General features: G+C 40.0%; 2 protein-coding genes across 2 annotated transcripts in view; one reads left to right on the top strand and one right to left on the bottom strand.

Moving 5' to 3' along the window:
• NCKAP1L (NCK associated protein 1 like) overlaps positions 1-14488 on the top strand; it is a 397914-nt gene that overhangs the window by 2752 nt on the left and 380674 nt on the right. The window contains exons 2-3 of the mRNA XM_069758709.1: positions 10634-10744; positions 13095-13187. Of these exons, the coding sequence (XP_069614810.1) occupies positions 10634-10744; positions 13095-13187 (204 nt within the window). The remainder of the gene's footprint in view (positions 1-10633; positions 10745-13094; positions 13188-14488) is intronic.
• Positions 1-14488, bottom strand: part of LOC138670922 (protein D7-like) — a 104526-nt gene that overhangs the window by 39295 nt on the left and 50743 nt on the right. The gene's annotated exons all lie outside the window — the stretch shown is intronic.

Genomic DNA, 14488 nt, shown 5'->3' with positions numbered 1-14488 from the left:
GCCTCAAGACATCCTGCCACTATATTCACTTGTTTAGTCTATCTCTGGGCAGGTGCAGCACACACCAACGCTGTATAAGCAATGTCCCAATGTTCTTCAATGAGCTATTTCATTTTACTAGCTAATCTCATGGTGGCTAAGATAGGTCTTCTGCTTGGATATGTGCATGTCCCTCTCAGCCATATTTGCTATCACAAAGACTGACTTCTTTCCATTTCTTTCCCATAATAAGTGGTATTAGTGGTCACTCCATAAACAGAAATACTTCATCCAAGTGTTCTGCATCGCAGACCCCTGTGTTTGCGTCATGTGCTTCATGGGCCAGTACTGAAGCCAGATTCTTCCTTCTGAAAGCCACAAAACCTTATTTCTTGGCACTGGCAGTATTTGACAACAGCACCACTGTTGGTAATGTACTGCCGGCCATTGTTAGAGCAATAGTAGAAGAGTTTGACAGACACTGAATCTCAACCTTAAGGACTCTTCATCAAGACTGGCATGCAAAATGCCAATCTTGATGAATGGGCCACTTAGTGTTTTTTTTTTAATCATTCACCTATCATTGTTAATTTGTTACAGATTTGCATTATTTGTTTTCATTTTGCTTTATTAGGGAGAAAATGTGTCATTAAAAACCATGGTCATTATTTTTACAAGTGGTCTGCATGTAAGCACACTTTTCTATGTTTTATTTTTTCAGTCAAACCCTTTCTCTTTCAGCATGATCTACCATGGCTGATATGTGGACGTCATGCTCATCATTTGGTCCGGCAACATCATGGCCAGACCAGATTTTGCTCATTATTTAATAATAAAGATATCAATTTAAAAATTCAGGTTTTCTAATCCCAATCTCATTAAGATGGAGTTTTTAAATATTTTATTGGACGTAATGATGTCAACAAGATACATTATTCTATTTTCTGTAAACGCTTCCTGGATCCGGGGGCCAACGGAAGGTGAGTATATAACTATTTTTTATTTCAATTCTTTTTTCTTAACATGAATATGATGCCCACATTGCTATATACTACGTGGGCTGTGAATATACTACGCGGGCTGTGCAATATACTACGCAGGCTGGGAAATATACTACACAGGCTGTGCAATGTACTAAGCAGGCTGTGCAATGTACTACGCAGGCTGTGCAATGTACTACGCGGGCTGTGCAATGTACTACGCGTGCTGTGCAATATACTACGTGGGCTGTGCAATAAACTGCGTGGGCTGTGCTATATACTGCGTGGGCTGTGCAAAATACTACGTGGGCTGTGCAATATACTACGTGGGCTGTGCAATATACTACGTGGGCTGTGCAATAAACTGCGTTGGCTGTGCTATATACTGCGTGGGCTGTGCAATGTACTACGTGGGCTGTGCAATGTACTACTTGGGCTGTGCAATATACTATGTGGCCTGTGTTATACACTACGTGGTCTGTGTTATACACTATGTGGCCTTTGTTATACACTACGTGCGTGGGCTGTTATATACTACGTGAGATGTTATATGCTATGTGGGCTGTTATACACTCCGTAGGCTGTGCTCTATACTATGTGGCTGTGCTATATACTCCGTGGGCTGTTATATACTACGTGGCTGTGCTATATACTACGTGGCTCTGCTATATACTCTGTGAGCTGGGCTATATACTCCGTGGGCTGTGCTATATACTACGTGGCTTTGCTATATACTACGTGGCTGTGCAATATACTACGTGGCTATGCTATTTACTATGTGGGCTGTTATATACTACGTGGCTGTGCTATATACTACGTGGCCGGCCTTGAACAATCAGCGACAGGCACAGTCCGGCCGCAAATTGGCACGGGAGTTGAACCACGCTTCGCTAATTGGTCACGGCTGGCCAAATCCTGTGTATTCAATCTATTATTCTAAAATCTTCATAAATAAACTATATACATCTACTATATAATTGTCTAAGGGTCACTGCCGTCTTTCTTTCTGTCCTGTCATGGTTATTCATTCGCTGATTGGTCTCACCAGCTGCCTGGCTGCCGCGACCAATCAGCGACGGGCACAGTCTGGAAGAAAATGGCCGCTCCTTACTCCCCGCAGTCAGTGCCTGTCGCCCGCATACTCCCCTCCGGTCACCGCTAACACAGGGTTAATGCCGGCGGTAACGGACCACGTTAAGCCGCGGGTAACGCACTCCGTTACCGCTGCTATTAACCCTGTGTGTCCCCAACTTTTTACTATTGACGCTGCCTATGCGGCATCAATAGTAAAAAATGTAATGTTAAAAATAATAATACAAAAAAAAAACCTGCTATACTCACCCTCCGTAGTCGCTCGCGCCGGCTGCCATATTCCGTTGCAGGTTCCGGTGGCAAAGATGGTATAGGAGAAGGACCCGCCATGACGTCACGGTCATGTGACCGCGACGTCATCACAGGGCCTGTGCTAGAAAGACCTGCCATGACGTCATGGTCATGTGACCGCGATGTCATCACAGGTCCTGTGCTCATACCAACCCTGGGACCGGAAGCTGCCGTGGACTACAAGGGGCCCTCGGAAAGGTGAGTATATATTTATTTTTTTATTTTTTAACCTGTGACAAACCTGGCTGGGCAATATATTATGTGGCTCTGTGCTGTATACTACTTCGCTGTGCAATATACTATGTGGCTCTGTGCTGTATACTACGGCACTGGGAAATATACTACGTAACTGGGCAATATACTACGTGACTGGCCACTATACTACATGGCTCTGTGCTGTATACTACGTCGCTGTGCAATATACTACGTGGCTCTGTGCTGTATACTACGTCACTGGGCAATATACTACATCGCTGGGCAATATACTACGTGGCTGCGCAAAATACTACGTCACTAGGCAATATACTACGTAACAGGGCAATATACTACGTGGCTGGGCAATATACTACATCACTGAGCAATATACTGCGTAGTTGGCCAATATAGTACGTGGCTGGGCAATATACTACGTGACTGGGCAATATACTACGTGACTGTGCAATATACTACATCGCTGGGCAATATACTACGTGGTTGGGCAATATACTACGTGACTGGGCAATATATTACGTGACTGTGCAATATACTACGTGACTGTGCAATATACTACGTCACTGGGCAATATACTACGTGACTAGGCAATATACTACGTGGTTGGGCAATATACTACTTCACTGGGCAATATACTACGTGACTGTGCAATATACTACGTGGCTGGGCAATATACTACGTGGCTGGGCAATATACTACGTGGACATGCATATTCTAGAATACCCGATGCGTTAGAATCGGGCCACCATCTAGTATTCTAGAATACCGGATGCGTTAGAATCAGGCTACCATCTAGTTATACAAAATATGCTAAGAATCAGGGGCTATAAATTTGGAACGCAGTGAAACTTTTTTAGATATCTCACATGGGGAGAAGAAAGAAAAATCCGCACAGCTTAAACACCTGCGGTGCAGCTGCTTGTAAGACTATAAGAGCCGGCAGGTGACCTAAAACCTTCGTGTTCTCATCCAGAACATCAACGGTCCTCCAATGCAAAGAAAATAGAGATAAATGGCACTCACCAGGCTGATTTTCAAACTTTATTGAAGCATCTTCTGCGGGAGAATGGGAATGGGGTGCAGGAATGACGACGATCGTTTTGCACAAGTGCGCTTCAACGGGTTACGCAAGTAAAGAGAAATGAAGGAGGATTAAATACCTATGCAAAGGTAAGCCCCTCGTCCCAAAACTTCCCTGCTAAAACAGGACAAAGCAACATGTTTCTCAAATAGATATACAATAACAAATGTTAAAAGAATTTATACATATTCTTAAATTAAAAACAATAATCCCAAGCAAGGACTGTTTTTGAAGACTATTTTTAAAGACGGACATATCAACTCTTTCATTTAAACCGGTGGAATCCAGCACCCGTGTGCACATTATCCACCGGGCTTACCTTCTAAGTAGCAACTTATGCAGATCGCCACCCTGTGGAGGCAGCGTCAATCGTTCTATACCTGCAAAAGTTAGAACACCTGGATTGCCACCATGAGTGTCCCTGATGTGGTTGATCAAATGTTGTACGCCTTTACCTGTGTTAACAGAAATAATATGCTGTCTAAATCTAACATATAGCGGGCGTATTGTCTTCCTTATGTAGAAGAATTTACAAGGGCAAAAGATTACATACACCACATTGTGTTTTTTATTTTATTTCCTGCAAGACCACACATGTGGTGTATGTAATCTTTGCTTATAACTGGGGAAAACTTAGTGAGGTGTGAGGAAGATAGTCAATGGGAGATAAGGCCAAAATACACATTAGCCTAATGTTGGACACATTGGACAATATTGACGGGTTCAGCCGACGGTCTAATGTTTATGCTGGGGCCGGCCAACTGATATTGGGAGAAATGTCAATTGCGCCTGTCCGATTTTGGAATGCTGATTACTTTGTTCTCCTAAGAGAAAAGCTGCTGAAAGAGATGTCATTTGGCACCTTTCTCATAGAGAACACGAGCTCTTCACAGTTCTTGTGTATGGGAGCGCTCCTCTTTATAGGAGAGTCGGCTGAGATAGCTGTGAGATGAACGACTGGCAGAAGCATCAGTCAGCCGACAGCCATCTAAAATGTGAAGCCAGCTTTAGCTTTAGAGAGAGAGCACTGAGCTCTCTTCTTGACCATCTCCATCAGTCCAATAGGCTTTGAATGGAGCAGCAGTGAGCATTCTTGGCTGCTGCTCCATTCAAATAGAAAACATTAAACTCCCAATCTGTGATCGGTGGATATCCCAGGAATGATCGATAGAGGTCCCAGCAAGTGATTGGTGGAGGTTCCAGCAATGATTGATGGAGGTCCCAGAATCGGCGGAGGTTCCAGCAGTGATCGGTGGAGGTCCCAGGAGTGATTTGTTTTTCCACTATGCAGTGACTAAATGACAAGTTGCAGTATTGGTAGAACTTTTAACCTTGGTAGAACCTTATACACCCCTGGATGCTCACATACAGAATACATTATTAAATATATTTACTAATTTATTTTTGCCAATACACTTTTCTGTGCTACAAATGTTCTTTGCTGTCTCTTTTGTATTCCCTATTTTCCTTCATAGAGAAAATGTCATAGTTAACTATGAGGAGGCTGCATTGCGCCACCCTGCAGTGTTTGTTTCATGTGTGACAGCGATATTAACTTTCACTTCCTGTCAGTTGAAAAATAAACTTTTTTAGAAGGAAGTTTCAAGCCCTGTGTAATTCAGATATTTTTGTCACATATCTGAGTGACAGCGCAAGCAAAGGTGCCTCAAAAATAATCATCGAGAGATATAGGATCAAAGGAAAACTCCAGAAAGGAAATATGAAATTCCCAGATTTAGGGGCAATCTTATCACAATGTAGAAATATAAATGTCTGTATAATGATCTTTTTAAACCCATAGTCCAAAAACAAAGACATGGGAACATCTTCTACGTCTAGAGGAAAGCAGGCCTAATCATAATCACAGACGCAGATTCTTTACTGTAAGAGCAGTGAGATTATAGAACTCTCTGCCACATGATTTGGTATTGGTTGGTTCAAGTACAAGGATACTTGGAGGCCTGGATGTCTTTCTTAATACATATACTGTACAGTATTATTACAGGTTATGGGCACTAGATTCTGTGATGAGACGTTGATCCCGGGAACTAATCTGATTGTCATCTGTGGAGTTGAGAAGGGATTTTTATCCTAATATGAGACATTTAGCTTCTTCCCCTTGGGGTTTCTGCCTCCCAATGGATCAACATGCTAGGTTATAGGTTGAACATGATGGATTAGTGTCTACTTTCAACTGCTAAACTATGAAACAGATGTTGGGTCTTATTAAAGAAGTTAACTACGACCTCTTACATTAATTTAAAGTAAAAAAACAAACCTTTACTTATCTTGGTATTATTGCCATGGCAGACATCTTGCTCACTCGTTGGTGCTGGATCAGAAGTCTGTCCCCGGTAGGGTTATATGTGCATTATTACATATCACCACCACCGATATTAGGCATTATAGGCATGCTAGCTCTTTTCTGTTCTCTCATGTACGTGTGTAATATGAAGAATGGAGTACAAGCACATAAAATCTGACATCCAGCCAATTATATTGAAAGTGCAAGCAAAGATGGCATCCTCTAGAAATGTCATACCTTCATCCTGCCAGAAACTGATCACATGGAGTTTTGGTGCTTGGGTGTAAATGGTAGTCGACTATTGTTTTCAAATGAATGTGAAAACCAGACTATTTTTTGCCCCTTTGTACCCAGTAGATGTGTTCTAGGTATTTGCCAAAAGCACTTCTCTATATATGAATCTCAAATGAAATAAATAAATGAGGTGCGATTATAGCTTAAGAAAGGTAATATTTGTAAATGAATGCCTAGACATCGATGGAGCTCAGATGCAAATTAGTAGCAAGGCACCTTGTAGAGCACACAAAAGTTGAACATGCTTTTACAGAGGACCTGTCACCTAGTCCAAATTGTCCAGTTCTTGCTGTTTTTATTCCTGCTTTTGTTGTGAGTATTCAATTTTTTTCTAAATCTGCTATACCAGAGCAGGTCAATGTGCGGCCTACAGGCTACATCCGTCCTTTCCGGCTGTTCCAGCGCCACACCATGCCCTCGCCTGTCCACCGCAGTCCGCTGTCACAACTATCCGCATCTTCAGTTAGCATGTGAGACAGCAGACGTAATGACGTCATTACATTGCATCTGCTGTATGCTGCATGGACAGTCAGTGCAAAGCATCCGGGGAATGGGAGTGAGGTATGTAAGTTTTATTCATGTGTATGGGATGTTTACATGTATTTAACAGGCTATGTAGGGGCTCATACTGTATTTAGGAGGTTATGTGGGGACTCATACTTTATGTAGGATGCTATGTGGAGGCTCAAATTGTATGTAGGAGACTTTGTGGGGCTCATACTGTATTTAAGAGGCTATGTGGGGGTTCATACTGTATATTGAAGGCTGCGTGGGGGCTCAAATTTTAGTTAGGAGGCTATGTGGGTGCTCATACTGTATTTAGGAGGCTATGTGTTTTTTTTTTACTGTATATAAGAGGTTATATGGGGCTTATACTCTACGTAGGAGGCTATTTGGGGGTCCATACGGTATTTAGGAGGCTATGTGGGGGCTCTTACAGTATATAGGAGGCTATGTGGGGGCTCATACTGTACATTGGGGGTTATGTCAGGGTCTCATACTGTATATAAAGAGGCTATGTGAGAGCTCTTCCTTTATATAGGAGGCTGTGCAAGATTTCATACTGTATATAGGAGGCTATGAGATTGCTCATACTGTATCTAGGGGGTTGTGTGGGATCCATACTCTATAAAGGAGGCTGTGTGCGGTCCCATACAGTATATAGGGGATGTCAACATACTTAATTCGGCTCAATGTTAAGTGCAATATTAATATAAAATAATACTTAAATTTGCAATCTATATGTTAATATTATCATAATTTTAATATTGACCAGAATTAATTTGAGCTTATTGGTTTGACCCTCCACAATAGTCACTGTCTCTCATGTGACCCCTTGGGAAAATTATTTGTCGACCCCTGCACTATATGGTTCCAGCGCTATGGGCGGGTTTATTTAGTGCTAATTTTTATGCTCTTTACCAAAGGCCCCCATATCTCTGGAACTGTATTGCGGATTTAATAAAGAACAAAAATGTAAAACTCAGGAGAGCAACAGAAATAAAAGATCAAAAACTTGGTCACTTTTGACCTAGTGACACGTCCTCTTTAAAAAACATCATTTGGCAATCACAGACATCACAAAGTTGGAAGTGGCAGCTACAGAAAAGCTACTGTAGGTCACCATTTCAACTAAAAATATTTTGATAGGATCTAGATTAATACTGATTATGTCTTTAGCAGAAATTACCAAGTAATAATGCGATGCTTTCATTATTATTAGTGATAGGAAAGGAAAGAAAGGGTTTATTTTAATTCCGATATTTTTGTCCCATTGACTTGCATTGGTATCGGGTATCGGTATCGGCGATATCCGATATTTTGTCGATATCGGCCGATCCAATCCGATACCGATACTTCCAAATATCGGAAGGTATCGCTCAACACTAGTGATGAGCGAATATCCTCGTTACTTGAGATTTCTCGAGCATGCTCGAGGGGTCCTCAGAGTATTTTTTAGTGCTCGGAGATTTAGTTTTTCTTTGCCACAGCTGAATGATTTACATCTGTTAACCAGCATAAGTACTTGTGGGGGTTGCCTGGTTGCTAGGGAATCCCCACATGTACTTATGCTGGCTAACAGATGTAAATCATTCAGCTGCGGCAAGAGAAACTAAATCTCCGAGCACGAACAAATACTCGGAGAACCCCGAGCGTACTCGGGAAATCTCGAGTAACGAGTATATTCGCTCATCACTAATTATTATGTAGTCTTTCACTTCTGTGGAGCAATAGAGCATCAAGAAAATTGAAAATAGACAGCCTATTAGTGTCATTGTCTATTCTTTGATACAACTGTTATATCCAGAAGATATGTACCTGTCACTTCTTCCAAAAGATGTCACAGATTCTTCAAACTCTATGTAAAATGGCAGTGACTGCTGGGTTCACGGCCGAGAAATGGAGACACATAAACAATAACTGTGGACACGTCACTAGTAGGCAGTTAAATGACAGTTGAAACCGAGGTGTCAGACTCAGGAACATGATGCCAGGGTAGCACTATGGAAATGACTACCCTCATATTACACTGATTGTAGCAGATCTTTTTTTTTTATCTGGCTAATAGTTTGATTGGCATTCACCAACTTTACATCAATTTATTACCTTTATTTTACATTAAAATATTAGAACTCTTAGTTATTATGTATCCTTACTGTAATATATGGGGATATTAGAAGTCCCTGAGGAGTTTAGTGACAATATAAAAAGCCATGAAGCCTTAAAACAGCATATTTTGTAAATTAATTAAATCTAAACCATCTATCTATCTATTGATCCATCTATCAATCTATTATCTATCTATCTATTTATTATCTATCATCTATCTATCTATCTATTTATCTATCTATTTATCTTGCTACCTTTCAAATAAGTACAAAAATCAGCACTCGTCCATGATAGCAGTTGGTGCACACTAATTAGTGGTTAGCCAACTTTGTTATACAGATCCAAGAAAAATAGGCAATACTCCAAAAGTTCAATTCCAGAACAACAGTACTTTATTTCCCAATTTGGAAAAATGGCAAAATGTCACTTACCACTTGCCATGCCAGAGAGGCAGAGAGAGTTGATTAAGTAGCTCAGGAATTGGTGAGAGTTTTTTGTTTCTGGAGAACTGGGCAGACTTCTCTGTTGGCTACAGACTCTACGCTAGGGGTGACTTGTGTTGGGTGTTTATGATAGAACATCCCCATATGAGCTAATAAAGTCCACACTTTTTGCTTATTAATGAAGTGCTGCCTTTTCTTATCTTTATATATCTGAAGGATTATGGACTTGTTAGTCCAGGAGGCATGCACCACGAGATTTTATTTTTTTTTTTGCATTTTGTGCTGCTTCATGTTTTCTTTGTAATCTGCATGTAATGTGACGCTTATTTTGTATAGCACAATGTCAAATACTATGTCAGCTTAATCAAGATGGGAGGCTTGGCTTCATAGGAGATCCAAAATGTCACTACTCACTGCAGAACTGTAACATATTTGGTATTGTCTTGTTTGATAAAGTCTCATCTATCAACAAAAAGTATTTAAATCGATAGTTAAATGGCGAAAAAAATACAAAAATTAGAAATCTGGAATTTCAGTCCTTTAGCTGTTGCACTTTCCCCCCAAAATATAAGTGATCAAAATGTCATATATATCCCAAAACATCAGCTCAGCGAGAAACCACAAGTAGGCTTGAGCGAAACGGAAGAGAGAGAGAGAGAGAGAGAGAAAAAAAAGTTAGATTTCCCATTGACTTTGCATTGGGTTTCGTGTTTCGGTCAATCCCCGACTTTTCGCCATAATCGGCCGATTTCACTCGACTCGACTTTTGAGATAGTCAGGTTTCGCGAAACCCGACTCGACCCTAAAAAAGTAAAAGTCGCTCAACCCTAACCACAAGCCCTTGCCCAACCCCACAGTAACATAAAAATGTTACGAGTCTCACATAACAAACAGTACAAATTTCTTTTTTCTTTCCAAGGTTCTGAATTTTTTTCAACTGCTAAAATATAAAAGGACCTTTTAAGTTTGGTATCGCCGTAATCATACTGACTTGAGTAATTGCCAGGACATTTTTTTTGCAGTAGATTGTATTGGCATAGCGTTAAATTTTGTCCTAATTATTATTCTGCAATAAGCTCCGAATTCTGAGTGGCAGGCACTCCGCAAAACATTTTTGGGGGTGAATGGCAGAGGATGTGTGCAACTGTTTTTTATTTTCAAAGTTAAAGAGCTGTAGGCTTTCTTGTAGCTCTTTTACACGGCGGATATTTCTGTAGTTTTGGTATACTGGACTGCTGCTAAAACTTTTCCCATGTTTCTATATAAAGTAGGTATATATATTACTGCTTGAAAGGTCAACTTTTTATGTTCATGAACATGTACCGTATATGTTTTTTACATTTTGCAGACATGCTCAGACGTCAAGACAAAGCCTCCCTTTTTCACAGATAAAACCATGGAGTCTTCTATAAAATACATCAGCAAGAAGTTTCCAAACATTGATGTCCGCAGCAGCACGGTAATTACCTAATGATATTGTATGTGTTAAATAGCACCAAAGCTATTGTAGCCAAAATTGGACAGAAGCACCAGGCACAGTCACATTATGCCTAAGGACAGAACATCAGGGATATTCCTGGAAACTCACATTAGTCTCTAATTAATAATAATAATAATAATAATAATAATAATAATAATGAGATCATTTATTTTTTCCCAATTCTGTCAGTGCTCCCATCATGTTGGTAGATATAGTACCCCTCTCAGGGACATAGGAAAATATGGAGACCAAACTAACCCATGGGTTACGTTCTTCTTTCTACATTCGAATAGTTGAATGTGAGCTTTAAAGTGTCATAAGAATGAAAAAACAATGATGCGGTAATATCTGTAAAGCCCTGTGCAATTAATGGCGCTGTGTCAGTGAGTAAAAGTGAATAAATTTAAATAAGATAATAAGTAAATGAGCCTTTCTTGTTCCCAACATGGTGCCCTTCATTCATTTGACTGTAAATGTGCCAGACAGGCAAAAATCAAATTATTAATATTCATGTAAAAATTAGTGGTCTGTGTTTCTCAGATGCCTACTGATTAGTGTATTAGGGTACAACATGGATGTAATATGGATTTGAGTGGCCCTATTAGTCTGTAAGGATGCAGATAGTTTGGATCACAGCCCGGTTGGCAGTTTCTCATTGTGTTTTCTGTTAGGAAGTTCCTGCTCATATTGAATAGCATTCAAGGAAGCAGTACTGTCTGTACTTAACTCATTTTGTAAACTAAAGAAAGTAGAGAATTAGCAGTTCCCTAATTATCACAAGGGGAATGAACCCAATATATTTGTCATGACTCCCCCGCTCAGTGTGACTTGGATGCATTAAGTGACAGTTCAGTCATCCAATCTAGTGCAGGGGCATACCAAGCTGGCAGTATTTTGAAAAACAGCTCTGTTGTCCAATCTGAGACTGGGAGGTGCTGGGCTTACTTCAGGTGTTCCCTGTTTTAAGTGATTACCTAGCTACTTAGCTGATCTCTCCACACCAGATCTCTGCATTTGCTTGGTTGTGATATAAATAAACTCACAGAAAAGAACATGGGTCCCATGAAATGCTCAATTACAGTCAAATATGACTTAAATACATATGCCCATGTATTGAAAAAGGACTAGTAAGTGTATACTCCCAAGATACATATGACCACAGAGAAAAATGGAGTTCCATACACATATATAAAAATAGTAAACTTTATTGAAAACATATGAAAAAACATACAACAATATAAATGAAGAAAGGACAGAAAACCCAGTGGGAAACAAATAAAGCCTCGGCACAAAAATATCGGTACAAAGTATGTACTGCTAAGAAATAATTATATGGCACTCAATGAGTCAATAATTATATAGTAATTATATGGCACTCAATAAGTCAGCGTTATAAATATCAAAGACGTCATTGGATGCAAAACATGCATCCACAGAATGAATCAAGGTACCAATGGAAAATCACTGAGTGCTGGCATAAAAATGTGTGTTTAAAGTGACTGTCATAATGACCAACACACAAAAAAGAAACAAAGCAGTACAACTTAGTCAGGAATAATTTCCTTACCCATAGTGGAAAGACGTAAAGTGCCGAGGTCCCAGGTTAACCCCCCTCTGACGCGCGTTTCGCGTAGGCTTGGTTGTGTTGTGCTTTGCTTTGAATTCCTGTGTTCTCTTTGCTGATCTATTGCAGCCTGACCTTGGTCATTCTGACTATCCATTTGCCTAGCCATTTTGCTCTGATCAGCTATCTTTCTGGTGTTCTGACCTTGGACCGTTACCTGACTACGCCTTTGTCTTTTCCCTTTTCTTTACCATTTGCTCTCTTGGTATCTGATCACAGAACGTTTGACTAACCTGCCTCACGGCTTGTTCGTGAGTACTGACAAGCATCACAATTTAATTATCAAATCACTCTGTAGTTCAAGCTTCACCCACTACATTCATAAAGCAGAATATATACACGCACTGTATATAAATATACATGAACCCAACCCCGTTGGTTGTCTGCTAATGAGCTATTGCAGGTCCATATTCTTATAAAAGAAAGAATATTATTATAAAGTCAGTCTACTGTGGAAGACTGTATTGTTGGAAAGGGCTCTTTATGGAAAAACAAAAACAAATTCATGCACAATTAAGGCACAAAAAGATACAGTAGATGGTATCCAGCAAGTGCAATATACCAATTTCATACCGGAGTAATGATAAGCATTATTGCAGCATTATATAATATGAGTGTAAATGAGTGTATTACCATCCAGGTGGTTCTAAATTATGGAATGATTAGAATATTAATTAATAGCCTCTTTTTCTCTTCTGAATCTAGCAACATCTTGGGCCGGTGCACAAAGATAAAACTGAGATTGTGAAATACTTAACTGGTTATTATTTGACATTTTTGGATGTGATGGAATTTAGGGTAAGTATTGATTTTTAAACGTGTACATAGCTCTTTTATCATTTAACTTACATTGTTTGCTCAAAGGGTTGAACTTGTCTCATAAACAACATATATTATCTTCCCAAAGTATAGATGATAAATATGCGATCACTGGTGTCCAACCAAAATTACAAGAATGTGAATTTAAAAGTCCACTCCAATGTTTTTTTTTTTTTTATTTTACTGTGAGAATTGTGGCACTAATATAAGTTCCCTGCACCTAGAAATGTACTTACCATCCGCTGTCTTCTTCTGATATTGAAGTCGCTCCAGTTGTTCTTCTTCAGTTTGTGACCTGCCAGATCTCACCAGTATTTGCTGGGCGAGCTGGAGATCGCAACTCAATATAAGTCTATGAGAGCTAGAATGACTTCCGGTCATTCAAAATTGCAGTAAAAAAATGGCAGATTGGGACTGCAGTGGCGCAGGGAACAGCTGAAGACAGTGGATGGTAAGTATAATACTAGGATCAGGGAACTTACATTAGTGGCAACATTCCAGCGCTGAAATAAAGGAACACCACTGAAGTGGTGCTTTAACGGTGATGAGCATGTGCAACCACCGCTCCATTCAGTGTCTATAAATAGGCAGTCCCACATGTGCGTTACTGCTCTATTCAAAGATAAAGCCATGTGCACTACTACTAGTGGTGCCCAGGTAGGTTCCCACACCATGTGATACTAAAAGAAAGAACCTGGCACTCAACTTAATGCTCGTGAGATTTTAATGGTAGTAGCCAAAAAACGTTTCGGTCCTATATCTGGACCTTCATCAGTTACGTACTATGATGAAAAAGTGAATGACTGTAGTGTCATATAAGGCACAGCATGGTCTGCGTCTGGTATTTGCGCAGATAGGTTTAGGCACACAGACTGGACTTATTAATGCTGATAGGTGCTGTGCTTGTGTCCAGACACGGAATCCCCGCTTGTCTCTATTCAAGGGGATCTTCGGGCTTCATGTCCTCAGCCAGTTCACAAGTGATCATACACTTATCATCAATTGTTGTTCTTGGCTAATTTATGCAACAGCAGAGGGGAGGGTCTGAGACTATGAAAGCACAGTCTAGTCTGAGACCATTTTCTCTGTTCTTTGATGGACCGGCCAAGATCAATGGAAATGTCTTAGACTGCTAAAATTATTTACAAATTGCCAAAGTCAAATAACCCTAACTAAAGATTTCTATATCTTGTAACTTTTATTTATTCATGTAATAGATGGGATCAAGGTGCCCTTTTAAAATGACAGATATTGTGTTGTTCAGTATTCGTAGAAACCTT

This window comes from Ranitomeya imitator, chromosome 3 (assembly GCF_032444005.1).
Source record: "Ranitomeya imitator isolate aRanImi1 chromosome 3, aRanImi1.pri, whole genome shotgun sequence".
Classification (NCBI taxonomy): Eukaryota; Metazoa; Chordata; class Amphibia; order Anura; family Dendrobatidae; genus Ranitomeya; species Ranitomeya imitator.
This window is presented reverse-complemented; position numbering and strand designations above follow the sequence as displayed.